Source organism: Lampris incognitus, chromosome 14, assembly GCF_029633865.1.
Source record: "Lampris incognitus isolate fLamInc1 chromosome 14, fLamInc1.hap2, whole genome shotgun sequence".
NCBI lineage: Eukaryota > Metazoa > Chordata > Actinopteri > Lampriformes > Lampridae > Lampris > Lampris incognitus.
In genome coordinates, this window is record NC_079224.1 from 15,323,226 (window position 1) to 15,339,830 (window position 16,605).

The window sequence follows — 16,605 nt, forward strand, 5'->3', positions numbered from 1 at the left end:
CTCCCAGATTAAAATCCATCAGTCCTACCAAGCATTCCCAAAATACTCCGACATGTGGATATTTGTGTTTTTCTTCATTTAGGGCTGGAAAAGACATGGCTCCTACTGCTACTGGGTCGGATCGGAGACAAAAACATTTGATGAAGCCAAAAATGAATGTAAGAGCTCTGACTCCTACTTGGCTGATGTTTCAAATGGGTAAGGGCATCTGTTGTTACCGTTACATCTGTGACTTGACCTCGGTTGTTCAAAACCATCTGAACTGTTGTTGCATTTACAAACCGGCCTAAGCTCTAGCAGGCCTCCTTGGAGGAGTGCCGTTTCTACACGTCTCAGGTCTCTGGTTGCTTTCAGGGTGGATAATGCATTCCTTGTCAGCTTGGTGGGGCTCAGATCGGAGAAATACTTTTGGCTTGGGCTCTCCAACCAGAAAAACATCGAACATTTCATATGGGACAACTCCAATTTTGTGAAATTCACTCACTGGAATGCAGAGATGCCAGGTATGAAGAGATCTGAAGTTTAATCAATACAGTATTTCAGGAGTGGAGACCAACCATTAACATTTAAAATGTTTGTCCTTCAAACAATGCAAGGAAACAGGCAAGGCTGTGTTGCAATAACTACTGGGATTTTTGCTGGACTTTGGGATGTACTGCCCTGCACCAATCGGGAGAAATACATTTGCAAGCACCTGGCGGAGGGTGCAGTTATAACCCCCATCCCACCAACTCCACCCGCTCCGAGCTGTGCAGAGAAATGGAAACCTGTCGGATCAAGGAACACGTGCTTTAAGGTACAGACAGTGAAGATGAAGTTTGAAATGATGTGTATAAATCTCCCACATGACAACCTATTGAAAATGATGTCTGCATGCTTGTGTTGATAGTTGTGCATAGCCTGATCATTCTACTAATATACATATGGGTTTTGGATGGGCCATTCCTCTGTGCCATGAAGTATACTATAAGGATTGATTACAGTCAGTTTTTATTAAACATGATACACTGGGCGTCCGGATGGCGTAGCAGTCTATTCCGTTGCCTACCAACAAGGGGATCGCCAGTTTGAATCGCCAGTTACCTCCGGCTTGGGCAGGCGTCCCTACAAACACAATTGGCAGGCGTCTGCGGTGGTGTAGTGGTCTAAGCATCGGCTTTGTGTCGATGCAGTTGCCCACTGGGGACCGAGGTTCGCGCCTCTGTCTCGTCAGATCCGACTATGGCCGGATTCAATGAAGCGGCAATAATTGGCAGCACTGTCTTCAGGAGGGGGGCGGAGTCGGCTTATGTTCATCACATGAATGTGTCTCTGTGTGTGTCAGAAAAAGCAGTGGTTCGGCCTGGATTCGTCTCGTCACGGAAATGGCGAGGCGTCACCTTCGAGACTGCCAGCTGGAGAGATGCAGTTGGCGAACGCATGCAGTACGAGAGTGAATGTTTGGACTAGAATAGGGATCGATTGGCCGCTAAATTGGGAGAAAAAGGGAAAAATCAGAAATGAATTTAGAGAAGAAAAGAAAAAAACAATTGGCGGTATCTGCGGGTGGGAAGCCGGGTGTGGGTGTGTGTCCTGGTCGCTGCACTAGCACCTCCTCTGGTCGGTCAGAGCACCTGTTTGGTGGGGGGGGGGGACTGGTGGGAATAGCGTGATCCCCCCACAATCTACGTCCCCCTGGTGAAACTCCTCACTGTCAGGTGAAAAGAAGCGGCTGGTGACTCCACATGTATCGGAGGAGGCATGTGGTAATCTGCAGCCCTCGGAGCAGCGACTGGGACAGCTCAAAGAGTGGGATAATTGACTTGATACAATTGGGGAGAAAAAGGAAAAGGAAAAAAAAGCATGATACATCAAGTGCTGCTACATACTCCAGAGCTTACTTCACACTGGGATTAAGTTATTGACTGAGCGTTTATTTATTTATTTATTTTGTCCTGTTTCTTTGTGATTGGACTAGCGATGTGTTTGACACAGCAGATTTCTGGGTGGCTGTCATCTGAAGTGTCTGACTTAAGGAGCATACATACGACCGTGTGTGTGGTTTAATGGCAGCTGCCACTGTCTTGGTTGTGTTCCAGTTCTTCACGGGGCCACGCGATGATGAGAAGACATGGTTTCAGGCCAGGGACTTCTGCAGGGCCCTTGGCGGAGATCTGCTCAGCATCCACAGTGCTCTCGAGCTGAGGCTGGGGAAGTGCGTTGTGTCTTTTTCCCCAAACATGAGACACCTAAAAGCAAAAAACACAAAATGAGAAAGGGAATTTCCGTTCATTTTGTTCTTTTTTTGTTTGTTTGTTTGTTTGTGCACGTTTGTACTTGAGAATTTTGAGTATAGAAGCGCAATACAGTATTATGTATCACACAAAAATAAATATTTTCAATATTGATAATTACATTTGGATAAATTTGATTATGCCAAAATGTCCCTTGTGAACAACCTACTACTACTACTTTCGGCTGCTCCCGTTAGGGGTCGCCACAGCGGATCATCCGGATCCGCATATTTGATTTGGCAAAGATTTTACGCCGGATGCCCTTCCTGACGCAACCCTCCCCATTTGTCCGGGCTTGGGACCGGCACTAAGGATGCACTGGCTTGTGCATCCTCAGTGGCTGGGTTCCTTGTGAACAACCTAATAAGTTAAATTCCAGATGTAAAAAAATTAACTTAGCGAAAAAAACGTTCTGATTCAGATCCTAACCTTGTTGACTGTTGAAGTAGTTGTGTATAACCATAGAACTGGGCAAAAATAACTTTGTTGAGCGATATTTCAATTCCAAGTATCGATTGGATACTCACATTGTGTATTCCTATTTGAATCTTACAGCTATGGAAAAGCCTGGATAGGGCTTAACGCCCCTAATCGGGATACTGGTTTCGAATGGAGTGATGGATCCCCGGTGAGTGAACGAGTGATTCAATTTTACATTTGATGCTTGTCTTGTTTATCAATGTTGTCAATTTACAAACAGACAATTTACACAGATTCATTGTCTGTACTTATTGCTTTTGTTCACAGCTAAATTTCCAGCACTGGGAGGAGGGGGAGCCAAACAATTTAAATGATGTGGAATACTGCACCGAGATCCGGATACACAAGTCGGGTGAGAGTGGATCTTGGAACGATGTCCACTGCGACAGTTACAACGACTGGCTGTGTCAGATTCGTGCAGGTGAAGTTGGATAAATTCATATATATGTTTATGTCAGCTGAATCAATATATTTTTTTTTCTCACTTGTTCTGATGGTTTGTTTCTATATGGTGTTTTTAATGTTGCGCTAAAATTGCCGGTGTCAGCAGCCTAATTCCTGATGGGACAACCAATGCTAAAATGATATTCTCTCATGGGACAGTGTGAGGTTCTTTGGAGAAAAGCAGGTGACCGTTGGTTTTAAAGTGTACTTATGGCACTTTTGTGCAATCAAATTGTTCCAGTGCTAGTTCACGGTAAGGACAGTATCTGCATATCGACTGTGGCCGTTTGACTCAGAGTAAGAGTAGTTTCCTCTGCACATATTTTGTATCTTATTATGCTTTTGAAAACTGAAACCATGAAAACTCAAATCCAGGAAGTGAAGAGTTCAACATGGACTTCCTGGTCCTGCTGTTGTCAGTCTTTTTTTTTTTTTGGATCCCCCCCCCTTTTCCCCCCAATTGCACCCGGCCAATTATCCCACTCTCCTGAGCCGTCCCGGTCGCTGCTCCACCCCCTCTGCCGATCCAGGGAGGGCTGCAGACTACCACGTGCTTCCACCGATACATGTGGAGTCGCCAGCCGCTTCTTTTTGCCTGACAGTGAGGAGTTTCGCCAGGGGGGATGTAGCGCATGGGAGGATCACGCTATTCCCTCCAGTCCCCCCCCCCCCCGAACAGGCGCCTCGACTGACCAGAGGAGGCGCTAGTGCAGCGACCAGGACACATACCCACATCCGTCTTCCCACCCGCAGACACGGCCAATTGTGTCTGTAGGGACGCCCGACCAAGCCGGAGGTAACACGGGGATTCGAACCGGAGATCCCAATGTTGGTAGGCAATGGAATAGCCCGCCACGCCACCCGGATGCCTTATTATGCTTTTTTTTTATAATAAAACCCCAATATAATATCGCCACAGTTAAAAAGAATCTGTCTTAACTCAGAAGTATCCACACACATTTTCACGGTTAAGAACGGTATTGCACCTGTGAAAGAACATATTAGCGCACATGTATACAGATCCGATTATTGATCTACATCAGTGATTTCATATAAATACAATACGCAATAAACTGCATTATGCAATATTCATTATTCATGTAATTAGACTAGATACAGGGCGGCACGCTGGCGCAATGGTTAGTGTGGCCCCCTCACAGCAAGAAGGTACTGGGTTCGAGCCCCGGGGTAGTCCAACCTTGGGGGTCGTCCCGCATCATCCTCTGTGTGGAGTTTGCATGTTCTCCCCATGTCTGCGTGGGTTTCCTCCGGGTGCTGCGCTTTCCTCCCACAATCCAAAGACATGTAGGTCAGGCGAATCGGCTGCACTAAATTATCCCTAGGTGTGAATATGTGTGTGTGTGTGTGTCAGCCCTGTGATGGCCTGGCGGCCTGTCCAGGATGTCTCCCTGTCTGCTGCCCAATGACTGCTGGGATAAGCTCCAGCATCCCCGCAACCCTGAGTAGGGTAAGCGGTTTGGATAATGGATGGATGGATGAATGGATGGGTAGACTAGATACTATCTATACAGCCCGTAGCCAAGCAAATGATCAGGTGCTGAATATCTGCTCTCCTATCTGGGCTGATTTTAGTTCTGAGTGGCTTTGTCTTGTGTCTGTATCTTCACAGGAGTGACTCCACACCCACCTCCAAATATCACAACACCCGGTAAGCTGCAATCGAATCAGCCAGTATTGATATGCGTCTCAAGCTTCACATTTCTAGGTACTTGGATGATGCTGTTATCCAGGGAGACTTACACAACGGTTGCGGTGTTTCGCTCACGGTCACTTTGTCTCTTTAAGACACTGGAGCCCGTCGGTTACACCTCGCCACTTTCAAATGACCAGATAACACTTCTAGATTCTCCACATGGCGTCATGTAACAGCGGGTTATGTGAAATAATACAAAACACACACGACACAGAAATGTTAATGAAAGTCAAACACGATACGACAGGGGGAAATAAAACTTTAAAAAAGTCATCAGTTTACATTTTTCTTAAATCTTCGCAGAATATAACAGGATGGCGGATGGTTGGCTTGAATGGCAAGGGAATCAGTATTACATAAATTCAAATTCACTGTCCATGGAAGACGCTCGTCACTACTGTCAGCAGAGGCATGGTGACTTGGTGGTGATCACCAGCGAAGCTGAAAATGTATTTTTATGGAAACAGGTGAGTGACATTTACTTCATTGCGGATTTACCACGTTAAGTGAATGCCTAACATATATGACGGAGGTCTCGTGCCCTGTTTGCATGGGTCATCACGTAGTTCTGTAGATCTTATGGTGTGTGTGTTTGTGTGTGTGTTTGTATGTTTGTCTTATCTACAGATAGCTAGACAATATGTTCCCCATTACATAGGAGTAACAGTGGATCTGGATGGCACATTTGGGTGAGCGTGACCGCAATAAAAATGTGTGGACAGTTTGACATCCACTGCTTTCCATCTGCACTAAAATGTTGCCTGGTTTTGGCTAAAGAGACTATTATTAAAACTATTGTTTATTTAGGGGACAAAAAAAAATCTGAAAAACGTAAAACTAGTACCAACATGTGTGTTAGTGTTGTAAACAATGTGAGCGCTTCGGTTTATCTCGATCCATTAAGCTATTTGAACAATTATGTGTCTCAGTTTCTATGCGTCTCATATTCATCATTTATCATGGATTTGCCTTCAAGTTGCAACATTAAAAATAAATACTCAACGGGTGTGTGGGTGGTGTGGCGATCTATTCCGTTGCCCACCAACATGGGGCTCACCAGTTTGAATCCCAGTGTTGGCTCCGGCTTGGTCGGGCGTCCCTACAGACACAATTGGTCGTGTCTGCGGGCGGGAAGACGGATGTGGGTGTGTGTCCTGGTCGCTGCACTAATGCCTCGTCTGGTCGGTCGGGGCGCCTGTTCGGGGGACTGGGGGGAATAGCGTGATCCCCCCATGTGCTACATCCTCCAGGTGAAACTCCTCACTGTCAGGTGAAAAGAAGCGGCTGGCGACTCCGCATGTGTTGGAGGAGACATGTGGTAGTCTGCAGCCCTCCCAGGATCGGCAGAGGAGGTGGAGCAGCAACCGGATCGGCTCGGAAGAGTGCAATAATTGTCAATTATTGCACTCTAAAGTACAATTGGGCAGAAAAGGGGGGGGGGTAAAATAAATAAATACACACATCTAGCATCAAGCATATATCATTTGCAGAGTTATATAAGGGTTTCTTGTTTATTGTTTTTGGGTTTTTTTTTTTTGTGTGTGTTAAAAAATGTTTGACTGGATGGACTGTGTCACATGAAGATGGGTTGATGGCTCTCCAGTGATGTATCGGAAATGGGCTGAATATCAACCAGATTTTAAAAACAACGATGAAAACTGTGCAGTTATGTACAACAGCAATGGTGAGTAAACACAGCGGGTTCTTCTACTGTATGAGGAGGCACTTACCCCGGCTTAAAGGGGCTACGTGTAAAAATTCTCACACATCTGAGTGTTTGACCTCTGTCACTCAGAAGAGTGAATGACGACTACAAGTCAAAGCAAATTCAACAAGTAAATACAAATTAAACAGCCGTGCACAACCAACATGCATCTCGACAGGTGCCCCATTTTTGAATGCGTTAAAGTGGGTGGCCTGGCTCCTCTGAAATCTGTGGGGTGGTTATAAAGTGTGTGAAAGTCATTTTATCTGCTGTAGTCACTACCATTAAGCAGCCCTGCTGACATCTGTAACTGGTCATATTGTGCTTCGAAACAGAAATATTACACATAGACCCTTTACATCTGCAATCCTGCTATTCTGTTTGCATACTGATAACTGTGTTGGTGTTTGACCAACACACAAATCTAAACCGCAGTGACTCATTCAAAATGAAACAGAGTTGACAGGACTTTACATTTATATTACATTAGTCATTTAGCCGACGCTTTTATCCAAAGCGACTTACAATAAGTGCATCATTTAACATAGGAAATCAGGAGAACTCCTAGTCATCAGAGGTCATAAGTGCATCTAAACAAGCATCTAAGAGCAAAACCAGTGCTAAAGTACAAGTGCAAGAAAGAGTTTTTTTTTTAAATGAATGAATACAATTAGTGCTAAGAACAAGTAACAGGGTAGTAGTTCTTAAAGAGGTGAGTTTTCGACCTGCGCCGAAAGATGGGCAGCGACCCCCGCTGTCCTGACATCAGTGGGGAGTTCTGTGTCAACATCTCCCCTACTGTCTGCTTTAATGTTCACCATTAGGTCTTCCATGTGCTCACAGGGTTCTGGCATGATTACAACTGTGGGAGCGAATTTCGGTCCATTTGTAAACGTCCAAGCTCAGCGCCCATAAACTCCACTGCAGCCCCCACAGTGCCCCCTACAGGTGGATGCCCGCTGGATTGGTCATGGTTTGACTCAAAGGTTAGAGGACAACATACACCAACATAAAATGAGTACACTGACGTTTTGACCTGCTGGGGATCTTCATTGATACGTCAATGTTTCCGACCACCGAGGATCCTCGCGCCTCAACACGCCAGTGAACAGACTTATGGACTGAACGTATTTTCCCCCATGTGGTCATAGTGTGGCTCAGCCATGTTGCCGCGAGATGGTGGGTGGTTCACACGCCAAAATCCCTATTTCCTCGTTTGGAAAAACTAAATCTCCTCAAATAAGATCTGTATTTCGGGTTCAGTCACCTACCAAATTGGTTCTTATGGTTGCGTTCTTGTGACTTTTGAAGCAGTGATTTACTCACCAGAGTAAAGACGGGACTGCAGTGCTCAAGTAATCGAACTCTTGACAGTAAACATCTTGTTAGCAATAGGTTCCTTGTGAGTAAATTACTGATAAAATTCATAATGCATGTTATTAAAAGATAGCGTCTAACTTATAGCTTATGGTTTATCCCCGTGTCAATCAAAGATCTTATTGGAGGTGGCTTTTTTTTTTTCCAAATGGATAGAATAAACAGGATATGGGACAGTGAACCATCCGCCATCTTGTCGGTATAAAGAGGTGCGAGGTAACTTGTTCAGCCGCGGCAGCTGTTGTTGAGCAGAGAGATTGCAGAATGACTTAAATTCTACAGAAAGTATTAAGTAAGCCCTGAAACAGCCCTGAAACACTAATAAATATTTGGTTTTCTTTTCATGCACATAATTATGAACTGATATCACAAGTTCTTGAAAATTGCTGCACCATTCTGGGGTAGTGTAACAGTGTACGACCACAGATGTGTAGACTAAGGGGTTGGACCCTTTAGTTGACTGGTTAGCGCAGTCGCCTGTGATGCGGGGAACCCAGGCTCGATTCCCACCTGCCCCCTGAATTCCCACTACATTTGGTGGCAGCGGTGGGATGCATATGCGCTCAGGGGTGCGAGGGGGAGCTGGTACGCAGAAGTGCTGGGACGCGCTTCCCGAAGGAGGGGGGGGTAGTATAACAGTGTATGACCACGGATGTGTAGACTCACTGGCCCTGGGCTAACTGGTCGGACCCTTAAGTTGACTGGCCAGTGTAGTCGCCCGTGGTGCAGGGAACCCAGGTTCGATTCCTGCCTGCCCCCTGAATTTCCACTACATTTACAAGTCTACACATCGTAGTCGTACACTGTTACAGTAGCAGTCCAGCACGAGGGCATTGTCATATAGTGTAATATATCATACTGCCCTGGATTGGGTGTATGTTTTATTATTCATGAGCATCACAGCCACCCAGTGTCAGTCAGCTGAAATGCTAGCATGGGGCCACACTTGAAATCATGTTGGCATGAGGCAGTTATAGGTCAGGCTTACCAATTAATATGGGATCCAATTATCAATAAACTGAAATCAATGTTGGAGTGTATATGCATCTTAGCCCAATAGACTCCCAGTGATTCTGAATGAACCTGCACCCAGCAGCAAAGGTGAATGTACTTATTTCTCAGCGCTTGCACAGAGTTGTGCCTCGGTTTAGGACGATGCTGTATTCTTGGACCAATGATCTTAATTGTGCAAGGCCTTATGGAACACACTGCTGCAGTTTCAGATCTCCTGGGACATGAATGAAGCAAAATTATATTTATTTATTTATATTTTTCCGTGTGTGTTTCATGTGAGATTGTATTTTACTACCATTACACAGACTTGGGTAAACTGTGCTTGGTCCAGTATTGAAGAGCTGATTTTCATCGTACCATTTCGTGTCTCTAGTGTTACAGAATCGTCAATAGCCAAAGGGACACTTGGATCGAAGCAAGGAGACGATGCATTGCAATGGGGGGAAATTTAGCCTCCATTGTCTCGAGGCACGAGCAAGGTGCGTTCATCTTCCACAAACGGTTATGCACCTGACACAAATAATGACGAGGATCGGGCAGAATGAATGAATTGCATTTGCATAACATGGTTCCAGAATGGTTCTCTGACTGAGATTTTGGTTTAATTTTTTACTTGTCAGCAAAAACAAAAAAAACAAAAAAAATTAATTGAAAATTAAGAGGCTCCCTTAAAGGGTTCGGGGTGTAAAAAGTCACTTCCCAAACTAGTTTTGTGTTCTTTTTTCAAGATATATCAGTGTCAGAAACGCTGATGCTCAAATTATCAACGCTAGTGATAAATACAGTATAACTTGAGTAAACTTTGGAAATTGCTCTATAGGTATTTTAAATTTGTTTGCAGAAGGAAGATGGATCAAGGCTGATATCAGGGCTGAAATGCGTTGGGAATTTTTTTATGGTGCATTTTTGAACATGACCATTGAAATAAAGACATGTACATATTTATTAGGTCGAGTACCTTGGTTCAGCTTCAGTCTGCATGGATGTGTTTTTGTGACTCTGAGCAGTGGTGGCTGGTGCTAAAAAAATTGGGGGGGGGGGCAATTTACCTTGTGCCAAGTGTCCATGGAAAATGGGGCACGTAACTGTGCCCTGTTTTCCATGGGGCGCAGTTATGTCCGCCCCAGACACTCCCAATAAAAGTGGGAGTGTCCATGGAAAAACTGAAGAAACCAATAAAGACAGCAGCCTCAGGTCACCTGCCCGCCAAAAAATTTGAGGGCTCACATAAGGTATCATTTGGCCAGCACCCCTCACCCAGGAAGTGTATGTATTCAGACAAATCAACCAAACAATATTTGCCACCAATATCTAATGGCTGCTGACAGGTGCTCACAGACCGAAAAACACCTTTATTTCATCATTATTTGCATTATACAACTAAATTACATTGCAACTGCAAGGCTACTCCTAACACCAGAGAAAGTTGAATCAGTTTGTCTGGATAGGTTTGCTGACATATGTTTCATCACTCAACTAAGTGACATCTTCAGTCTAAACTGACTGCAGGTATCCCCACCCTTATAAACAATAAGGTACAATACAGTTGCATAATGACCGAAACCAACGACCAGTTTCATATGTGAATATGGGTGTGACCTTTAACTAGAGTTCTGATGGCCATCTGCACAGAGGATTGGGGAATAGTTGCAATCACAGCATCGTAAAGCCTCGCCAACTTTGTTAAGAGGGAACGACCATCCTTGAACCGGGGGCAGGGGGGGGGCCTAGGAGTACATCTGTCGCCACCTTACAATGCTGTGATTACAACTATTCCCCAATCCTCTGTGAATAATACACATGGCCATCGAAACTGTGGTCAATGGGCACACCCATTATTGCACATCAAACTGGTTGTTGGTTTCGGTCGTTATACATCTGTCGCCATCTTGAAACACTGTGATTGCATCATTCCCAAATCCTTTGTGAATAGTACACATGGCCTTTGAAACTCTAGTTAAAGGTCACGCCTACATTTGCATATGAAACTGGTCATTATGCAACTGTATTGTACTGTATTGTTTATAAGGGGGGGATGCCTGCAGTCAGTTTAGACTGAAGATGTCACTTAGTTGAGTGATGAAATGTATCCATCAATAAACGCTGTATCCAGATGAACTGATTCAACCTTCTTTGATTTTCTTACCCGGGTTATTGAGCATGCATCAAGACGCTACTCCTAACAGGAACCAAAATAATTATGAATATAAATAACAGAAATCAGAAAAATTAGGGTGACTTTATCCAACTGTGCAAAAAAAAAAAAGAAAAAAAATCTTCGATCTCAAACCAGAAATATACTATGATGGTGTTTCCTGAGCCCTCACCTCACTCTCTTTGTGTTTGTCCATTTTTTTTAGCCTTTCTGGTCACCCGAATGGCCGAGGCAGCGACTTCAGACCTGTGGATTGGTTTGAACAGCTTGAGAGGGGATCACTTCTTGTGGACTGATGGGCGAAAAAGACCTTATTCAAACTGGGGCTTTAAGGTACGTAGACAGAGTCTGCGTTGAGTGTTGTGATGGGAAAGTGGATTGTAGGCAATATTCTCAATTCTCAATTCTCAATTTTTTTTTTGTATGTCTGTTTTGCATATTTATGAAAACAACTGCAACACTTCTATTCTCCTTTGTAGAGAAGTGTTCATCACATCTTGGGCCTTTTTTATCCACCATGGAATGAGGTAATGTTCAAATTTGATTTACAGTTGGAAAACCTTGATTTGATGATGGGAAAATCACTTCATTTGGTTGTTGTCATTACCTTTGACATTCTTAAACAGTTTGTCTTTTATTCATTTGTTTCTGTCCATTGGAGGACCATAGTGAACCCCTGTTAGTGCAGACCAAACTGACATGCTGTGGACCGGGGCAATTTAATCCCCCTCTTCATGAAATCCCTTTGCAACACATTTATCCGTTTCCCCTCACCATACCCTCTCTGACCCTCACCAGGACCAGTGTGTCTTAATGTCCGGAAACTCCTCCAAGGTTTTGGGGAAATGGTTTGTCAGATCCTGTAATGACACCAATGGTTATGTCTGTCTTCGAAATGTCGGTGAGCTCTTTTGAACATTTCCTACACTCGTTTGAGACTTGTTTGCAATAGACAAAAAGAAAGAAAATTTTAACACTGTGTTTAAGTATCTGAAGTCTCATTTCAGTATGCCCACCTGCATGCAGTATGATTTATTGAATTGAAATGTTAAGAATCAATGCCAGGCGTCCGGATGGTGTGGCGGTCTATTCCGTTGCCTACCAACATAGGGATCGCCGGTTCGAATCCCTGTGTTACCTTCTGCTTGGTCGGGCATCTCTACAGACACAATTGGCAGTGTCTGCGGGTGGGAAGCCGGATGTGGGTATGTGTTCTGGTCGCTGCACTAGCACCTCCTCTGGTCGGTTGGGGCGCCTGTTCAGGGGGGAGGGGGAACTGGCGGGAATAGCATGATCCTCCTACGCGCTACGTCCCCCTGGCGAGACTCCTCACTGTCAGGGGAAAAGAAGCAGCTGGCGACTCCACTTGTATCGGAGGAGGCATGTGGTAGTCTGCAGCCCTCCCCGGATTGGCAGAGGGGGTGGAGCAGCGACTGGAACGGCTTGGAAGAGTGGGGTAATTGGCCAAGTACAATTGGGGAGAAAAGGGGGGGGGGGATCCAAAAAAGAAAAGTCAGTGCCGTCTAAAGCAAGTTGAAACCATGGTTTGCCAGAGTAGCATTGAAATAATTGTGCGGGCCTTTTGGTGAAAAGCTAGAACTGTCTCTCATCTGCTTTGCCGTCTGGACTTGAACAGATCCAAAAATCCCAGCCCCGTCCAAATCAGTCCCAACCACCTACATGAAGGTGGGTAACGACTCCATCAAGGTTGTGATGCAGAACATGAGCTGGAGCGATGCCACGAAGCACTGTGAAGCCGAAGGTGCCAAACTGGCCAGCATTAGAAGTGTGTGGAAACAGGCCTACATTGAGCTTCAGGCTGTGAACATCAAGGCTCCTCTGTGGATTGGACTGAACAAAAACAAGGTTCATCACAAAACAATGCCGTATTTTGTAAATCTTAACAAAGTGTTGATTTGTGAGCCAGGTTGTCCAGTTCATCTTTTCAAGAGTTTAAGTAATGTTTATAGACAGTTTCAATAACATTGTGGTTTCTAAGCTGGTATTGATATAGAAACACAGAAAACAAGGTGCACATGAGTCTGAAATCATCAGTTAGTTCATGTTAAATTGGGCAGAAATTGATAATTCAGCTAATTACATAGACTCAGGTAACCCAGAAGTAGATAAAAATCATCAAACTGCAGGTCTGAGTTTGAACATTATCCTCAATTTTGCACTTTTCAAGCAACCTGTCCATCCTTGCTTTCAGACTAAAGGCTACTTTAAGTTCATTGATGGCTGGCAACTGAGCTTCGTCAACTGGGCGACAGGTGAACCCAGCAGAGACCGATCCTGCGTGTATGTTGATGTGGACGGGACTTGGAAGACCGCTTTCTGCAATCAGACCTTGAGCAGCGTTTGTATGACGTCTACAGGTATGACAACAGACAGCTCTATCTCATTCATAAATCCGCGAGGAAATTAACCACGTTAAATATCTGAGTGTGGGGCGTGCGGGTGGCGTGGCGGGCTATTCTGTTGCCCACCAACACCAGGCTCAGCGTTCAAATCCCCACGTTACCTCCGGCTTGGTTGGGCGTCCCTACAGACACAATTGGCCGTGTCTGCGGGTGGGAAGCCTGATGTGGGTATGTGTCCTGGTTGCTGCACTAGCACCTCCTCTGGTCGGTCGAGGCGCCTGTTTGGGAGGAGGGGGAACTGAACTGATCCTCCCATACACTACGTCCCCCTGGCGAAACTCCTCACTGTCAGGCGAAAAGAAGCGGCTGGCGACTCTACATGTATCGCCGGAAGCGTGTGGTAGTCTGCAGTCCTCCGCGGATCAGCAGAGGGGGTGGAGCAGCGACCAGGACAGCTCAGAAGAGTGTAGTAATTGGCCGGATACAATTGGAGAGAAAAAAAAGAAGAAGGGGGGGGGGTTAAAAAAAAAAGCTTGCCACACTGGTTCTCAAAGCAAAACAAGCAAACAAACGAACAAATCAACTGGAGTGGATCCAAAAGCTGACGTCATCGCAATCTCTCTCACTCACAGATATGGCACCAGCCGAGCCCACCGACTACCCAGGAGTTTGTCCTGACATGAGGAATTTTGAGTATTTAGGATACATAGAGATGAACTTTGCCTGGGTGCCTTTCAAGGGTCATTGTTACGTCTTCGTCACAGCTTCATTAGAATGGCCAAACGCAGCTTCAAGCTGTTATAAGCATGGTAAGTCTTCAGCCAGCAACATGCGCACACACACACACACACACACATATATATACACTACCGTTCAAAAGTTTGGGATCACCCAAACAATTTTGTGTTTTCCATGAAAAGTCACACTTATTCACCACCATATGTTGTGAAATGAATAGAAAATAGAGTCAAGACATTGACAAGGTTAGAAATAATGATTTGTATTTGAAATAAGATTTTTTTTACATCAAACTTTGCTTTCGTCAAAGAATCCTCCATTTGCAGCAATTACAGCATTGCAGACCTTTGGCATTCTAGCTGTTAATTTGTTGAGGTAATCTGGAGAAATTGCACCCCACGCTTCCAGAAGCAGCTCCCACAAGTTGGATTGGTTGGATGGGCACTTCTTGCGTACCATACGGTCAAGCTGCTCCCACAACAGCTCAATGGGGTTCAGATCTGGTGACTGCGCTGGCCACTCCATTACCGATAGAATACCAGCTGCCTGCTTCTGCTCTAAATAGTTCTTGCACAATTTGGAGGTGTGTTTAGGGTCATTGTCCTGTTGTAGGATGAAATTGGCTCCAATCAAGCGCTGTCCACTGGGTATGGCATGGCGTTGCAAAATGGAGTGATAGCCTTCCTTATTCAGAATCCCTTTTACCCTGTACAAATCTCCCACCTTACCAGCACCAAAGCAACCCCAGACCATCACATTACCTCCACCATGCTTAACAGATGGCGTCAGGCATTCTTCCAGCATCTTTTCATTTGTTCTGCGTCTCACAAACGTTCTTCTTTGTGATCCAAACACCTCAAACTTGGATTCATCCGTCCACAACACTTTTTTCCAGTCTTCCTCTGTCCAATGTCTGTGTTCTTTTGCCCATCTTAATCTTTTTCTTTTATTGGTCAGTCTCAGATATGGCTTTTTCTTTGCCACTCTGCCCTGAAGCCCAGAATCCCGCAGCCGCCTCTTCACTGTAGATGTTGACACTGGTGTTTTGCGGGTACTATTTAATGAAGATGCCAGTTGGGGACCTGTGAGGCGTCTGTTTCTCAAACTAGAGACTCTAATGTACTTATCTTCTTGCTCAGTTGTGCAACGCGGCCTCCCACTTCTTTTTCTACTCTGGTTAGAGCCTGTTTGTGCTGTCCTCTGAAGGGAGTAGTACACACCGGTGTAGGAAATCTTCAATTTCTTAGCAATTTCTCGCATGGAATAGCCTTCATTTCTAAGAACAAGAATAGACTGTCGAGTTTCAGATGAAAGTTCTCTTTTTCTGGCCATTTTGAGCGTTTAATTGACCCCACAAATGTGATGCTCCAGAAACTCAATCTGCTCAAAGGAAGGTCAGTTTTGTAGCTTCTGTAACGAGCTAAACTGTTTTCAGATGTGTGAACATGATTGCACAAGGGTTTTCTAATCATCAATTAGCCTTCTGAGCCAATGAGCAAACACATTGTACCATTAGAACACTGGAGTGATAGTTGCTTGAAATGGGCCTCTATACACCTATGTAGATATTGCACCAAAAACCAGACATTTGCAGCTAGAATAGTCATTTACCACATTAGCAATGTATAGAGTGTATTTCTTTAAAGTTAAGACTAGTTTAAAGTTATCTTCATTGAAAAGTACAGTGCTTTTCCTTCAAAAATATGGACATTTCAATGTGACCCCAAACTTTTGAATGGTAGTGTAAATATATGGAAACCAGTTAAAAAGCAAGAGGTTAATTTGTGCCCATTCAAATAAGTTAGTTTATCAGTATTATTTAGCTCCCTGGGAAGTGTAGTATTTGTTGGGATATCAGGAGCTCAATACAAAATGGCGATGAGTGAATGGCTCGCCAGCAACCCTTACGATTATTGGTTGATAAGTTCATGTGGTCATGTATCAAGACATTACATTGGCTGGGGGAGAGGAAACGAGAAGAGCGGGGGAAAAGACACGAGGAAGCGAGGGCAGACGAGGCTGCTTACAGTGAAAGGTAAATTTATATAGAGAAAACTTAGATGTTGTGTGCAGTTAATGTCTATAGAACGTGTCTGTGCGAGTAAGGGACTACGGACGTGCCATACACTTGTACCGTGTGTGTGTGTTTGTTAGTCCAAGTATCGGAATTTAATACGCTTAGCACGGAGCTAATAACAACTCACTGCTAGTTCACGTCGTGTTTGCTAGTTTAACACAAACGAGTGCATAATTATGGTCATTGCTTCCAGCAGTTATCACACAGTTAGTAAGTCTAGCTGCACTCTGCTCGTTGTTAGATATTAAGGCTAGTGTTAGAAGCT

The 16,605-nt window shown here is 44.6% G+C and overlaps 1 protein-coding gene across 1 annotated transcript in view; it reads left to right on the forward strand.

The window, feature by feature from the left end:
• Positions 1-16,605, forward strand: part of mrc1b (mannose receptor, C type 1b) — a 63,028-nt gene that overhangs the window by 42,807 nt on the left and 3,616 nt on the right. The window contains exons 12-29 of the mRNA XM_056293795.1: positions 83-198; positions 355-503; positions 597-796; positions 2,079-2,194; positions 2,829-2,901; positions 3,021-3,174; positions 4,828-4,866; positions 5,215-5,378; positions 5,539-5,600; positions 6,495-6,595; positions 7,460-7,602; positions 9,381-9,486; positions 11,368-11,495; positions 11,642-11,689; positions 11,961-12,063; positions 12,799-13,028; positions 13,375-13,540; positions 14,158-14,334. Of these exons, the coding sequence (XP_056149770.1) occupies positions 83-198; positions 355-503; positions 597-796; positions 2,079-2,194; positions 2,829-2,901; positions 3,021-3,174; positions 4,828-4,866; positions 5,215-5,378; positions 5,539-5,600; positions 6,495-6,595; positions 7,460-7,602; positions 9,381-9,486; positions 11,368-11,495; positions 11,642-11,689; positions 11,961-12,063; positions 12,799-13,028; positions 13,375-13,540; positions 14,158-14,334 (2,275 nt within the window). The remainder of the gene's footprint in view (positions 1-82; positions 199-354; positions 504-596; positions 797-2,078; positions 2,195-2,828; positions 2,902-3,020; positions 3,175-4,827; positions 4,867-5,214; positions 5,379-5,538; positions 5,601-6,494; positions 6,596-7,459; positions 7,603-9,380; positions 9,487-11,367; positions 11,496-11,641; positions 11,690-11,960; positions 12,064-12,798; positions 13,029-13,374; positions 13,541-14,157; positions 14,335-16,605) is intronic.